The sequence below is a fragment of the Sciurus vulgaris genome, assembly GCF_902686455.1.
Source record: "Sciurus vulgaris genome assembly, chromosome: 1".
NCBI classification, from domain to species: domain Eukaryota; kingdom Metazoa; phylum Chordata; class Mammalia; order Rodentia; family Sciuridae; genus Sciurus; species Sciurus vulgaris.
Window position 1 is genome coordinate 33,951,821 of NC_136461.1, and position 14,898 is coordinate 33,966,718.

The 14,898-nt window shown below is 46.0% G+C and overlaps 1 protein-coding gene across 3 annotated transcripts in view; it reads left to right on the forward strand.

The window, feature by feature from the left end:
- The window catches only part of RNF220 (ring finger protein 220), a 218,037-nt gene that overhangs the window by 6,482 nt on the left and 196,657 nt on the right, over positions 1–14,898 (forward strand). For all 3 annotated transcript variants that reach the window (XM_079151819.1, XM_079151818.1, XM_079151817.1), the window contains exon 2: positions 165–906. In XM_079151819.1, the coding sequence (XP_079007945.1) occupies positions 282–906 (625 nt within the window). In that variant the 5' untranslated portion in view covers positions 165–281. The remainder of the gene's footprint in view (positions 1–164; positions 907–14,898) is intronic.

Genomic DNA, 14,898 nt, shown 5'->3' on the forward strand with positions numbered 1-14,898 from the left:
AAAATGGTCTGCTGCTGCTGCCCACTGGCTCCTAAAGCCTGTGGTGTCTCTTGCCCGAGCATCTGTAAGCCAGAAGGATGGTGTTTCGATCACTTGGGGTTTCCCTTTTTTTCCTCCCCCTGACTTTCCTCCTCCCTCTTCTTTTCTCTTTGCTGTTTCTGCAGGTCTTAGAAGGGCATGATTCCCCAGTAATATTCCCCGCCCTGATCCAAGGTGCCGCTTGGCCTCCCTCCCAGGGAAGACTGCTTCTTGTGTGACACCAGCCATTGAAAGAGACTCCGATGGACTTACACCGGGCAGCCTTCAAGATGGAGAACTCATCCTACCTTCCCAACCCTCTGGCATCCCCAGCATTGATGGTCCTGGCATCCACAGCCGAGGCCAGCCGGGATGCTTCCATTCCTTGTCAGCAGCCACGACCCTTTGGTGTACCTGTATCAGTAGACAAGGATGTGCATATTCCGTTCACCAATGGTTCCTACACCTTTGCCTCTATGTACCATCGGCAAGGTGGGGTGCCAGGCACTTTTGCCAATCGTGATTTCCCCCCTTCCTTACTACATCTGCACCCTCAGTTTGCTCCCCCAAATCTAGATTGCACCCCAATCAGTATGCTGAATCATAGTGGTGTAGGGGCCTTCCGTCCCTTTGCTTCCACTGAGGACCGGGAGAGCTATCAGTCAGCCTTTACGCCAGCCAAGCGACTTAAGAACTGCCATGACACAGAGTCTCCCCACCTGCGCTTCTCAGATGCAGATGGCAAGGAATATGACTTTGGGACACAGCTGCCATCTAGCTCCCCCGGTTCACTTAAGGTTGATGACACTGGGAAGAAGATTTTTGCGGTCTCTGGCCTCATTTCTGATCGGGAAGCCTCATCTAGCCCAGAGGATCGGAATGACAGATGTAAGTACTTTGGTTGGAGCCCTCCCTCGCCCCCAGTAAGCCCTGCCTCCCAGTAGTGTTCAACAGGTCGGTGGCATTGTGCATGCTCCTGCTGATGGGAAGGGTCAACCACTTCCCTTGCGATAGCTATGGAGTGCTAACATTTATTTGTCTCTCGCCAGTGAGCACTGATAGTTCTTATAGAAAGTGTTTTTCTGAAAGTAGCCAGAGGCAGGTTGGCCTCAGTACTGCTTTATCTCCTGGACCTGGCTGGCTTCTTCTCTGGGGATTGTGGAGTGAAGAGGATGCCATATATACGCTGGAGTGAAGGTCATTTCATTAGAAAGTGTAGGTTCCCAGGGATTTTGGGAGGCCTGAAGAAACTTGTCCATCCTTCCTCTCTTTGCTGTCCTCATTATGCTCTCTGATCGCAGTATTTTTTTTTTTAGCTTTTCCATTGTATCACAGCCAGCAGACTCCACGTGATTTTATTTTCACAACTCTCAGCCCTTGTCCACATCAGGCTATTTTTCAGAGTAGGACAAAGGTGTCGTCAATCACCATAAAGCATTTCAAACAGCTGTGTTTTCCTTGCTATCGCAAGGCTGGAAAGCCGACCTCTCTTGGGATTTGACAGGTTTGCTGGACGCTTATCCTGGGGCTCACTTTTAGGACTAGACACGGTTGACCTGTGTGACTGTTCCATAGTTGATGTTCACAGCTATTATTAATTTCTGCTTATGAAATGGCTTTTCTCATGTTCTCCAAGTACCTTGTTGGGCTCTGGCCACACTCACATCATTGAAACTACAGCTTTATTTGGAACTTGTAGACTGGGAGTGCTGAACCTTGTAATCTTCTGCTCTGATATAATCAGAAAATAATTGTGTTTTGAAGCTTTTGGGCTGTGGGTAGACAGAGCAGTTTTCTTCAAGCCTGGAGAGAATTTATGAACTGAGGGTGTTTTCCCACCCAACCCTTTGTTCTGAGATTTGCTTCATTTTATTTTCTTAAGAAAACTACATCTGAGGTTTGCTTTCCCCTCTTCTCTATTTTTTGTACTCCTGTCCTCTCTATAACCACCAACACGAATACCATTTTTTTCTCTTCTCTTTATGATGCCGAGGAGAGTAATAGAGACATTGCAGCTCTCTCCCCTGTCGGCACTGCTTCCTCAGGCTGTCTCCTTGAATTAGGCACTGTGTTAACTTTCCTGCGCTAAAAGGCATCTGCCTAAACCCAGCGTACCTTTTCAATAAAAGTCATCATAAAATCAACCTGCCTTGTAAATCCATCGCTCTTTGGTTTTGAAATATGTTGCGAGTGTGTCTTTTATGTCAGCGTCTGTAAGCTGGAGACCTCCCCACTTAAGGGAGAAGGCTGCTACATGACAGCACAACTGCTAGTGTGGTTCATACACTTGGGTTTTCGATCCTGATCCTCTGTCACCTTTTCACTTTCTGTCGACTCCTCTGTATTTTGATCCCGCTTCTTGAATATACCTGCTGAACAGGTGTTGGTATTATGTTGGTCTGTTTTTGTTTTTATTTTATTTTAGTTTTTATTTGTTAAAGGGATGTGTAAGTGATCAAAGCTGGCTGTAATCTGACCTCTGGCTAAAAGTGCCCTGGGTTAGGGTGTGACTGATTCTGCCCCTTTTTCCTCCAAGTCCAAGTTGAAAATGAAATCTTCTCAAAACGAATATGCCACGAAGTAACATCTGGAGATCATGATTCCTTTCTTCTCACCTAACAGATCCAGCTTGTCTCCATTTTGCTGTTTTTTTTTTTTTTTTTTTTTTTTTTTTTTTTTTTTTTTTTTTAGCCCAAACCTGATTCAGACTCGCAGAGCAGGCAGAAGCTTGTTAGTCAAGTCAGAACTCATAGCTGTAGATATCCATTCCCCTCCGAGTGTCAAAGCCATAACTCTTCTGTTTGCCTGGTTTGCATTGTGTGGTGGTGCCATTCCCCCATGGAGATGGATCCCTCACACAGGAATACGCCTGGGTGGAGAAAAATTAAATGAATCTGTCTCCCAAAGTGAAATGGAATTCTGACCTTGAAATTAATGAGATTCTGATCGGAAGGGTGGGGAAACTTCTTTATTTCAAATTGTCATGTTATATAAATTGAAGTTCCTTCCCTTTTTATTTAAAATATGCTTCCCTTATGGAGTACTTTGTGTTCTCCTTGGGTGCAGACATTAAACCTATGGGAGTATCTATGAGTGCAGGCTGTTTGTACACACCCACGTTATTAGCTAGAGTTGCATTCGTGACTAATCTTTGACCAGACACAAAGGTGCAGGTAAAGAGGAGACTGTCACTCTGTGCAAGTCCTAGATTCATGCTCCTTTTTCTTTTCTTTGCCTTAGGTGGTATAGCAGCTTTTGAAGGGGTGGACTGGGCAACATCTGTGCTTTTGATTTTTGAGTTTTTGGAAGGCAGGAGAAACATTTCCTACAAGGAAGGGTTGAAGAAGCACTGTGACAAAGTCAGTAGCAGCTTTCTTGGCTCTTGTCATATGCCGACGTGCGTGGGAATATTTATGGTCTGTTTTATGTAAATACATATTTAAGGGCCGTTAGAAGACCTGATTATTCCCACTAGATGCCTTTCAGGTCCTCCCCACAGAACCATTTTGAAATAAGTAATATTTCTCAGATAATCGAGTGGCAGTATACAAGACTGCTTCCAAAGGGAGAAAGGAGCTGATTCAGGGGCAGATGGGACAGTGATGGGGGATGGGGAAGGGGAGAAGAGAGGAGAGAAAGTGTTCACAAGAGCTAAGGAACAGGATTCCTAAGAGCTTTGACCAGGATTGCCAAAATGAATCATGTACATTTTAGGTTTTTTATTATTAAAATCTAGAATTAATTTCTGATATGGTTGATTTGTTTTCAGTTCTTTTTATATAAATAAAATGTTTTCATGAAATGTAAGAAATGTTTTAATTAAAAATGACAGTAAAACTCTAAGTAAGTGTTTAGTTTTAGAGCTTTGTTGGGAGTGGGGGGTGGTGAAAATGGGGGTGTGTGCGTCCTTCCTCAGAGTACAAGTTTTATGACTGAGTTTTAGGTCACTGCGAAATCAGTTTTATAATGGAAACACTGACAGCTTTTACTATTGCAGCCGCCCCCTGCTCACACACTACATCCATATGCAGATATGTCCACATGTGAATGAACGCCTTTTAAAAGGGGTCCTGCAGACATAGCGTAATACATAGTGTTGATTTCTTAATCCTGGGTACTGATAAGCAGAATTTCTTTTGTGATTAAACATGCATTTTTTGAAGATGGAAATATAGCTACTTGGGTAAAATATCCTCTCTCCAGTAGATGATCTCCAGTTTGCTTGCCTGTTCATCCACCTGACATCACAGGTGATCCTGAGGTAGGTGTTGGGCTCTAAGGAACAGGAAGCCTTTGCTCTACAGGACTGACTTATTTGCCCTGGAAAAGGGGACAAGTGTTTTGTGAGGAGCCCTTCATAGAGGATACATAATTCCCCAGGAAGAGGACTGAGGTAACTCCAGTTTATTGTCACTCCCTGAACCAGTCCCCAAGGTTCCTTGTCCAGGGAAAGGATGCTGAAATTTATGGACCAATTACAGATAGTCCTCATTGTGTCTTACATATGAAGCGTCTACAGATATGTTTCCCAGGGCCTTTAAAATAAACATTCCTCATTAAGGAAACTTTACAACAAAAGGGAAGGTAAGTACTGTCTGCTGCCTTGTGCTGTAATCCACACACTTATTACCCCTCAACACTCTGGCTTTTGTCATGTGCATCTCCTGAGGCTTCTCTTTAGGCCACCCCTGTGCCCAGACTCCTGCCGGTGACACAGTCTTTGGCCAGCCTGCTATCCATTCAGCCCAAATTGGAGTTGGCGGCGAGCATGCTCACCTCAGGACTGAGAAGGCCCAGAACTGTCCCCATGGAGCCAGGACTGGCTCTGCCTTCTGGCTCACCCCAGGGATGGGCACTGGGCACTGACCATAAGTAGCTTTGCTTGGCCAACTTCCTTGGCCCTTCCTCTAGTCAGGCAGATTCACAGGTAGGCAGGAAAACCATCTGATGACTGTACAGCAGTTCCTGGATGTTTTGCTTTGCTCTCATTTTTGATGTATTGGAAAAACTATTCTCAGGTCCCAAAAGCCCTGAGTAGGAGATGGTATTTTGTACCCTGAGATGTATCTTTATAAAGGCATGTTATCATTGAACCCCTATGTCCTGAGAATACACTGAGTTCTCAGGCCAAGGCAGTCTGAATGAGGAGATCTGGCTGACATCATGGGGGTGATGTTAGGTGGAATACTTTCCAAGGGCTCTAGGACTGGGTGAGCAAAGACGTTAGTCTGGGGTGGGGAGAACATTTGGGAGCAGTTCCAAGGTCACCAGGCGCCACCTCTGGATTGCAGCTGAAGCAGATGAACAGTGTGAAAGGGTCAGCAAATCATCAGAGGAGAGGGGTCAGATGGTTCCCTCCGTCCTGACTGCCCAGACCTAGCTCAGCTGCTTCCCTGCTCTCCCCCCTCTCTCCCTGGGGGCAAGAACTCCTGTGATGTGTGTGGTTTCTGGTTGTTCACTCCCAACACAGTCATGGAGACTCCTTTTCATGCTGCTGGGTTTAATTGTCTTGTTGGGATAAAGAAATGTTTGCACAGCTAAAGTGGGGCCGGGCTGGACGGGAGCGGTCCCTGATGGCTGCAGAGCCATCTGGCCAGGCTTGGCTCAGCTCGGCGCGCCGCTCGCCGGGCGCCTGGGCTCGCTCTAGCTCTCGCTCCCGCTCTCTTCCCCTGCCCTCGCTCCACAGCGCGCCGCTGTTCGGCGGCTGCCTCTTCGCACGGCCGGAATGCCTAATCACCATGGTGAGAAAACGGACACCGCGGCCGTCCTCCCTCCTCGCCTCGCGCCCTCCCTCCCATCAATTGTCATGCAGAAGTGATCCGGGCTGCCGTTTCCTCGCGGCCGCCAGCCAGCCCCTCGCCGCTCCCGGCAGAAGGGTGGCTGGTAATTGATCGTTGGGGGGAGGGGGCGCGGAGAGGCGTGAGGACCGGCCGGGGGAGGCAAGGCCACACTGTGGGCGCCTCGCTCACTTGCGAAGGACCCCCCAGCCGCCGCCACTGAGGCGGCTCGCAAGTGGTTTCAGAAATGTTGGTGACCTCGCCGTCGCTCTGCCGTACTTGGAGGCTGCGCGAGAACTCCGCGCGCTGCCCCGAGGGCCCCCGGAGAGCCCGCGCCGCCGCCCTCCTGCGGCCGGGGACCGAGGGCCAGCCGCGGCCCCCGCCCTGCCCTCTATCCATGTCCCCACGCCCCTGAGTCGCACACTAAGAACCCAGCCCCGGGTCGGTTTCCTGTACGTCGTCTGAGCAAAGAGTGGGGGACCGGGGCGAGGGGCAGGGGAGGGAGTGCAACCGGAGGGGGGGCACGCCCAACGCAGATGTCCCGGGTAATGGGGGCCCTGCGGGACGCGCAGGTGGTTGCGTGGGGAGGGTGAGGGGCACACGGCGGGGGTGACGGCTGCGCGGGGAGGGGGCGCGGGGCGACCAGGGCCGTGGGGGCGACGGAGAGGAGGGAGGGGGCGCAAGGGCGTGCGGACCCGGAGGCTGGACGTGCTGCGTACGCGCGCATCTGGACCTGGCTTCTCCTCTGTACCCGGGGACTTTGAGGTTTCTGCTTTCTGTTCAAAATGTTTTTCCCGTCTTGCTTCTCAAATCTGTAAAATGTTCCGGGGACTGTTTCCCAAGTCCAGGGCTGGGCGAGCCGGCAGGATTGCTGGTATTCGGGCGAGGCGAGCCGCGGTCGCCTCTGCCGGTCGGAGGCTCGCAGCCAGCACAGCGGGGCTCGTTAAAGTCCCGGCAATTTCTGGAACTCTTCCCACGGGAAGTTTTCCGGGGCTGCCTTCCGGTCAGCGGCCCCAGGTTGATTATTTGGTGGCCCTTTTTTGTTTGAAAACAAAAAACACACATTGTATCCAAATAACAAAAGTTGCTCTCCTTCCCCCACCCCCTTTCCTCATTAGGCAGGGAAAAGGAAACTGAAAAATAGAATTATATTTTTATATTGGTTTTTCTTATTTTTAACCCTTCTTAACTACCACCATCTGCTTAATAAATATTAGCACACGTTGAAATGCATTCTTTGTAAATACTCGGGATTCGGAGTGACAATACATTTAATAGTTATATTTTTATGATGATTTTTCTTGTTTTTAATTCATTTACCACCTCCATCTGGTTAATGAATATCAGAGCACACGTTGGAACGTACTCTTTCTAAATACTTGAGATTTGAAGTGATGGTACATTTCATTGTAAAATCCACATGATTTTAACACCAAAATAATAATTTTTGAACTTGAACATTCTCTTCTAACAGTTTACAACTGCATTTCTCAGCGCCATTTTATCCCTCTTAAAGAAAGGTGAACTGCAGACTTCAGAATATTTTATTGCTACATGACAGCTAAAATGTCTTGAAATTTTAAAAAAAGTATCATTTCAGTTGTGGCATTTGTGGTTGAACAGAATCTGTTTTTATCCTCAAAGTGTGTACTACAGGGTGGGGATTTGTAAATCTCTCTCTCTCTTTGGGTCATAGAGGAGAATTTTCTGCAAAAGAACTTTCTTATGCCTTTTCCAAGAAAAGGTCCTGAATTGGGACTATGGTTTTAGTCCTAGAGAAATGATAGACTGTGGTATGAATCAGGAAACCTGGAGGTAGATACTAACCAAGCAAACAGAAGTAATTCATCCTTTCAAGTCTTACCTAGTGGATTAGACTTTTCTATTATCTCAATCACATTTTAGTTTTAGTTTAAAAAAACATTTTTTTTTGTTTTTTTTTTTGCATTAGTGACAAGCACATTAGTAAGTTTTAGTTGGGGTATTGAATACATTGATGGTGTGATTATAATCTGGTTTTAACTTTAAGTTTTCACCAATTTGCCACTCTTTGGCATCACATAGAACAGAATCTGCAAGTCTCTGCTATCCCAAAGGTGTGGGGATTTGAGGAACATGAGGAAGAATTGACTTTAGCCTTGAGTTTTGATCATGACGAAGGTAGGGGTTTTCCAAAATATATGTGAAATCCCCTTTCTCAAATATAGACTTTTATTGTAAAAATACTAAAAAAAAAACTTTCATAACTGAAAAAGTAATATAAAATTTACTTTTTTTTCCCTAACCCTCTAGAAACCTGAGACTGGAGTCTATCCCCTGTCCAAAGGTTTTCCTGCAGTATTACATCCTCTATCATGAAGTCCATAAATACAAATCTGCTTTTGGTGTATGTATATTTTAGAAAAAAAGTTTCTGCCTATATCCTGGTTGAAGCGGGAAACAGTCAAGTGATATGGGGGCTTGTAGACACTTATAACCATCTGGCAATTCAGATATTTGACCGTCAAATTTCTCTGTGGAATGTGTTCTGATTGCAGATGACCTAGAGGAAATGAAAGTTGTGTTTTTAAGGGGCGATGTGGTACTGCGCCCAGTACATTCTCTTTAGCAGATCCAGAGCTTTAGGAAAGTCTGGAGCTTCGAGGGTGAAGAAGGAACCTTTTGGTTTGGTCTCATGAGAAATCAAGCCCAGTAAGCCTGAGTGTGACTCACCAGATGAGGGTTGTCTTTTTCCACTGAAATTCATTTGCAGACTGAGACTTATGACTTTGCATCCATCTTTTAGTGGCAGAGACAGTCCACAAGCCATCGGGAGGGGACAAGGGCCAGCCCTGGAAAGTCCTTCACTTTATTTTCAGCTTATGATTCCCATTTAGGCACTAGCTAATCCTATATATTCTCATTTGACCTTTTTTGGGGAGTTTGATTTGAACTCAATCAGCAGCCTAACATAATAAATACCTATTAGAGGAATAAAAGTTGTATTTGCCCCTTTGAGTCTCAACTTAAAGGTGTTAAGGCTGGCAATATGACATAGTAGTTATGAGTATAATCTTTATAGTTTGATCTTGACTCTTTAGCTTACTTGCTCTGTGAAACCAGGCTATTTACTTACTGTCTTCGGGCCTCAGTATTCTCATCTGTAAAATGGGAATTATACAACCTTAAACCTTAAACCTTAAAGGGTTGTTGTGAAGGGCTAAATGAGGTTAAATACACAGATAATGCTTAGAATGGTTCCTCACACATTCTGAGAGCTCAATATATAATGACTGTTGTTATTTCCAGGACAATCCCATGGTGTGATCTTCCTTGTTTGAAGTACCAACATAGTCAAATGTAGGACCATTAAAAACTGGCATGTATGTAGGGTCCTTTCACAGATACTCACGCCTTATGGCAATGTGGAAAGAGGGAGGGAGAGAAGCTGGAAAGCCCTTTTCGTGTTGGCCAGCTGCTTCGCCTCCCTTCATTATCATCCATCCACCAGGATTAGCCCTGGTGTCCCTCTGACCTCCTCCTCCCTTAGTTTTATTTAGAAGCAAGTTAATATTACAGTTAGGGACTCCGAGTCACTGAGTCCAGAAGGGACTTGACTAGGTTAGATATCTAGGCAGTGGCCCAGGTCAGAGAATTCTGAACTCATGATATTTTCTTATTCTGGAATTTTGTCTTATCAGATATTGTTTGAAATAAGTGGGTTATTAGAATTTGTGAGTGTAGAGATTTGGGCTATGTATAATCAGATTTGCTATAATGGTATTTGACTGGTATTAGAATTCAAAGTCTCAGAATTTCTAAAATGTCCTTAGATTTTAAGTTGTACAGACACTTTTACCCTCTTGCCTATGTAAGACAAATCTGTGAACCTTCCCCCATCTGTGTGTGTCACAGTCCCACAGCATGATGGATTGTCTCTGCTTGGGGGAGGCTTAGGACTGGGCTTGAAGGGGCCTTGCAGGTCAGGAGAGAAATACAGCAGCAGGGCTGTGATGGTGGTGGGGGGGGGTCCTGGGGAGGGATTAGCAGGGGGAAGGGGCGGGCAGGGTTGGGCGGGGACAGGCCTCTCACGTAGTGTCTGTGTGCATTCTCCTAGGAGTAAAAGAGGGCTGTCCATTACCCTGAGCGCACAAATAAACTCAGTGTTTTTCTCTTTGTAGAAAGAAAGCCCCATGGGGTTTGGAGTACCAGAGAATGACTCTGCAAGTCAGTGGGAGAGGTGGGGAGTGGAGGATGGGAGTGGGAAAGACCTACCCTCTGCCTGAGGACCTTCGTTTTAGTCTGCATTTCAGTAGAGTGGCTCCTACTTGGAAAGTCTTATGTTCACGTAGGTATGTAGCAGAAATCGCCATTGGAGGCCAGTCATCTGCTACCTCAATCCCTATCAGCTCTTTAATGCTGTTTAAGGAAAGGGCTTCAGCTCATTACTGTGGACAGATTGTCCCTACAGGTTGTGGAGCACGCAGTTCTGCTCTCTCCCTGTCCTCAGTCCCTTCCCACACATAGGCACAGAGATGTGATATTGAAAGAAGGCGCAATAGCTGGGAGTGGTGGTGTGCACCTGTAATGCCAACCACTTGGGAGGTTGAGGCAGGAGGATAACAAATTTGAGGCCACTTGGGCAACTTAGCAAGACTCTGTCTCAAAATAAAAAATAAAAGAGCCGGGGATGTAGCTCAGTGGTAGAGTGCTTGCCTGGAATGTGCGAGGCCCTGGGTCAATCCCCAGAATCAGGGGGGAAAAAGGAGGGGGCAAAAGTCTGGAATTTAGACCCAAATGCCAAAAGTATAGTTAAGAAGAAATTCTAGGAGAGGAAAGATGGGAGTCTAAGGTGGCTGGAGAGGTAGGGCAGTGGCACATGCTAAGGGAAGGAACCAGCAGGACTGCAGTTAGGGCCTAGGCTTCAGCTTCCTTCCTGAGCAGTAAAATTTAAAAAAAAAAAAAAAAAAAAAAAATCCTTAGAACAACAAAAGTCTGGACGCATGGGCTTCCTTCCTGACAGGCCAACCTGGTGGGGCTTCATTCAGACTGAGCAGCAGTCAAGGCTGATTTACGGGTAAAAGAGCCCAGACGTGGGCTTAACCCTTTCCTCACCACAAGGATGCTTCATTGCAAATGCTGCCTCCTCCTTCCAGCTTCCCATCATGGTGTGGGTAGCTTAATATTGTCATTTCCTCTTAACTGAAAGGGAGTGCCTGTTGTTGAAATGCCTACTACCCTCTTCGTGAAAAAGCTGAGTTTATGAGAAGTTGAGTGACTTGAAGGAGACCTTACCATCAAGTCTGTGACAGAGCTGGTATTGGGACTCATGGCCAGGACAGCTCAAAAGTCCTTGGTGACATTATATGGACTTTGGAGCATTGTTTCCATCTTTGATAATGGAATGTACTTCCTGGAGTCTGTATTGGTGTGATCCTGTGAGCCACAGTTCTATCTCTATAATATATTGGTACTGCAGAAAGAATGGTACTGCTTTATCTCAGCTGTTTATTGGCAGCCATGGATAAAACCAGGCAAAGTACATGGGGCATGATTCAGTTGCCATCACTGGTAGAGGGTGTTATGTGCTTATTAATCCATTTAGTCATTCAGCCGCCCTTACTGAGTACCTACATTGTTCCAGGCACCATGCTTAGTGTTGGAGACAGAACGATGAGCAAGACAGATTATAGCCTCTGCCTTACTGGAACTTAAAGTTTGGTTTACAACAGCAGAATGTTGTGAAAAGTGCTATCATAGGGGATTTGGAAAATGCCACAGGACTAGAAATAGAAGCATCGGATCTTACCTAAGAGTCAGGGGTGGTTTTCTGGAGCAAGCAACCTTTAAGCTGATATCTGAAAATCAAGAAGGAATTGTTTATTCAAAGGAGCAAGCCTTGGCAGTTTGCTTTTTTGGACAAAGTATTACATCCCAGAGTGGAAGAAAGAACTCCAGAACTGCCAAGCATTGCTCACGATAAAGTGAGAATAGAAATCTCTATGCTGGGATCTGAAACCTGGCCTCAGATATCTATGGTACATCATTCTACAGTCAGATATTCTTGAGAATGTCCATTTGGTGCTTATGTGGTTCTGAGGCCTAATATCATAGAGGGTCCTGCTTTTAAAGTAACTTTCTAAGGATAAGTCACCATAAAATACTTTCTAAGGACATACGATATCTTAACCACCAGAAGACCCATTTGCAGAAAAAAGGAGGGCATCCCCCTGCTGATGTTTAGTGAGGTAGGTAAATATCTGTCATTTTACTGAAGTTCGTGGTCAGCTCTGTTCTTTGCCCTGTAGAGAGACGTGATAGGTCTCAGGACCTAGAATGCTCATTTGGCCATTAAACTAAGCCACATAGCACCAGGGATTCCTGGCAGGGTTTCTTGGCAGAGTTTCCTACAGGAGGTACATTGCTCAGGCTTGACTTTCATGAGTAGTGCCAGGAGTATTGAAGAAGGGAAAAAAGTGGCAAAGCAAACAGTTGTTCCAGTCTGGCACACATAGGCATACTAAAAACAGTTCCTCCAGCGGGGCCTCTGCACGCTGCCATCCTTGTTGTGGTTTCCCTTCCCCGGTCTCTTATCTTCATCATCTCTCTCCATCCACGAACATTTCCTGAGCTCCTGTGTGCAGAGCGTTGCGCTCAGTACTGCTTGTAGGGGAATCAGAGAAACAGGAGACCATACTTCCTTTTCTTGAGGGCCTCATGGTTAAGGTGAGTAGTTAGGGTGTGTACAGGAGAAAGAAATGATAATGTAAAATAACAGATGGTAAGGGCTTAAGGATTTCAAGAGAGGGAGTCAGCTCCAAGGCTGGGTTTCTCACATGTGATCTAAGGACTTCCTGCTTCAGATCACCTGTAGTGTTGCGGGGTAGGAGCGGGGGTGGAGAATGCTGTTGATAAAGCAGAGTGCCAGGGCTCACACTAAACCTGCTCGTCAGAATCTCTAGGAACACGGTGCATTTGGCAAACGCTTCTGCACGTGAGTCTTATGTTCCTTAAGGTATACGAAACACTCATTCAGGCTGAAAGGATTAGAGGAAAGTTTTTGCATAGGACTTTGGCCTTGAAGGAAGGGGAGTTAGAGAGCACAGGATGGCATTCCATTGAGGAAACACAGGCTCTGGGCTCAATAGTACCTTTCTTTCCTGCCAGGGAAAGCATGTCCAGCTGCCTCTAGTCCTCCCTCTCTGCCTTGGCTCCTCCTTGGGCTCTTTCCCTTTTCCTCCCTTATTGCAGATCACCTGACTGTGTGTGCTTAGACCTACCCTTCTTGCTGCAATATTGTCATTACGTGGTGGCCCAGCGGAGGGGCTGGAGGTGCTTAGCCAGATGTGAGAAAGGCCAGAACATGCTTGGTGCTCCTTGGGCTCTGGCCAGCAGCTGGTCTTCTCACTGTGCTTGTGCTGCCTGAAGGGACTGCAGAGGGGCTGTGGTAGTGGTGGTGGTGGTTTTGTTTTTGTTTTTGTTTTGTTGTCTTGCCAGCCTCCTCTCAGCTTCCCCAGCCCTTAAGCTTTCAGATACTTATTCGTAAATAAATACAGGTTGGAGGGTTAGAGGCATCTCAGAGGCAGAATTAGTCCCCACCACCTGCAGACTGGTTTTCTGCTTCAAGTTTTAAGTTTTCTGGGAGCAACTGCCAATGGGTGGAAGGTTAAATGGACCATGAACTGGGTTCAGTCTGAGGCTCAGGTGGCTTCAGATACCTGTACATAAGGGATGCCCTCATCAACTTTGCTTCTAGAGTTGGAGATGCTTGTTTTTTCCCCAGCATAATTTACCTTTCTAAACACTCATCACATTATATTGTAATTATTTGCTTTACTGACCTTCCCCCATAGGCCCATGTCTATGCCCTTGTGTGACTCCGCACAATGTGTCTCCTCATGTAACGCCTGACTTGATCAATATTTGGTGTGAGAATAAATGAACCCAGGATCACTGTTTCCTCTGAGTTCTGCTGAGACTGCCAGCTGGCTCTCCACACTTTGACATAGACTGAAGGACCACACAGGATCCAGCACAGGGTTGGGCACTTCTGGCACATTGACATGTGGAAATTGATGAATACAAATAAAGGACCAGTTCAGTAATGGGACAAGAGCACAGAATCCAAAGCTCTGGGCTGATCGGTTACTAGCTGTGTGACCCTGGGTCAATCACTTCCATTTTTCTGAGCCCAAGTTCCTCACAAAATGGGAGGGGGTGAATAATCCCTACCCTACCTTACAGGGTTGCTGCATCAGAAAAGATAACAGGTCTACTCTGTAATCTATAATCGAAAAGTAACAATATTAGTGTCATCCACATATATATTGGAAGACATTCCTCTTCCAAGAACATCTGTTTAAAGAGCAATGTGGTCTTAGGGAACTGAAATATTTTATGAAATACCTTCAACCTAGAGGGAGCCCTCTTACTTGCCCTCTGTCGTTGAAGTTAGGCTAAGAAAAAAGTCTATTCCCTGGCACTGGCCGCACACAGCATTATTTTCCTCAGTGGTTTGGACAAAGTTGCCTAACTTTTGTTGATTTTTTGAAGGTAGACTGACAGGCCACTTTCTGTACAGATTTGTGACACCTTAACTGAGATTTCATTTTGCCAGATCCCCCATTGAAAGGAATTTACCCTTTGCCTTTCTTCTCAGCCAAGTGGAGTGTCTTTATTTATTTATTTTTTTTTTATTTCAAGGCTCTCTTCCTATTTTGTGGAGGGAAATGTTTTAACTCAGAGGCATAACTCCCTGGCCTGAGAGATGATGGACAGAATCAAGGCAAAGAGGGCTTTCTGCCCTAGAGAACATTCCTAGGCTGCAGGAATAGCCAAGCCAGGGCAACAAGATGAAGAAGGCTGCGTCAGATTGGGAAAGATTTGGAAGGGCTGGCCCCTTAGGCGAGATTTTTCGAAGTCAGGATTGGAAGGATTGGAAAGAGCCAGCATTTGAAAAAGGCTTTACTTGTGCGGTAAACTTCATTGTGTGATTATTTAATAGACCATTAACAAGCAGATTCATTAACAAGATCTTAATTAACAAGTTCCAGGGTTATTCCTCCAACTTCCCAGGGGAACTGTTCTCCTCCTATTTAGTCCTAGAGACTTCCTATCCTCCTTA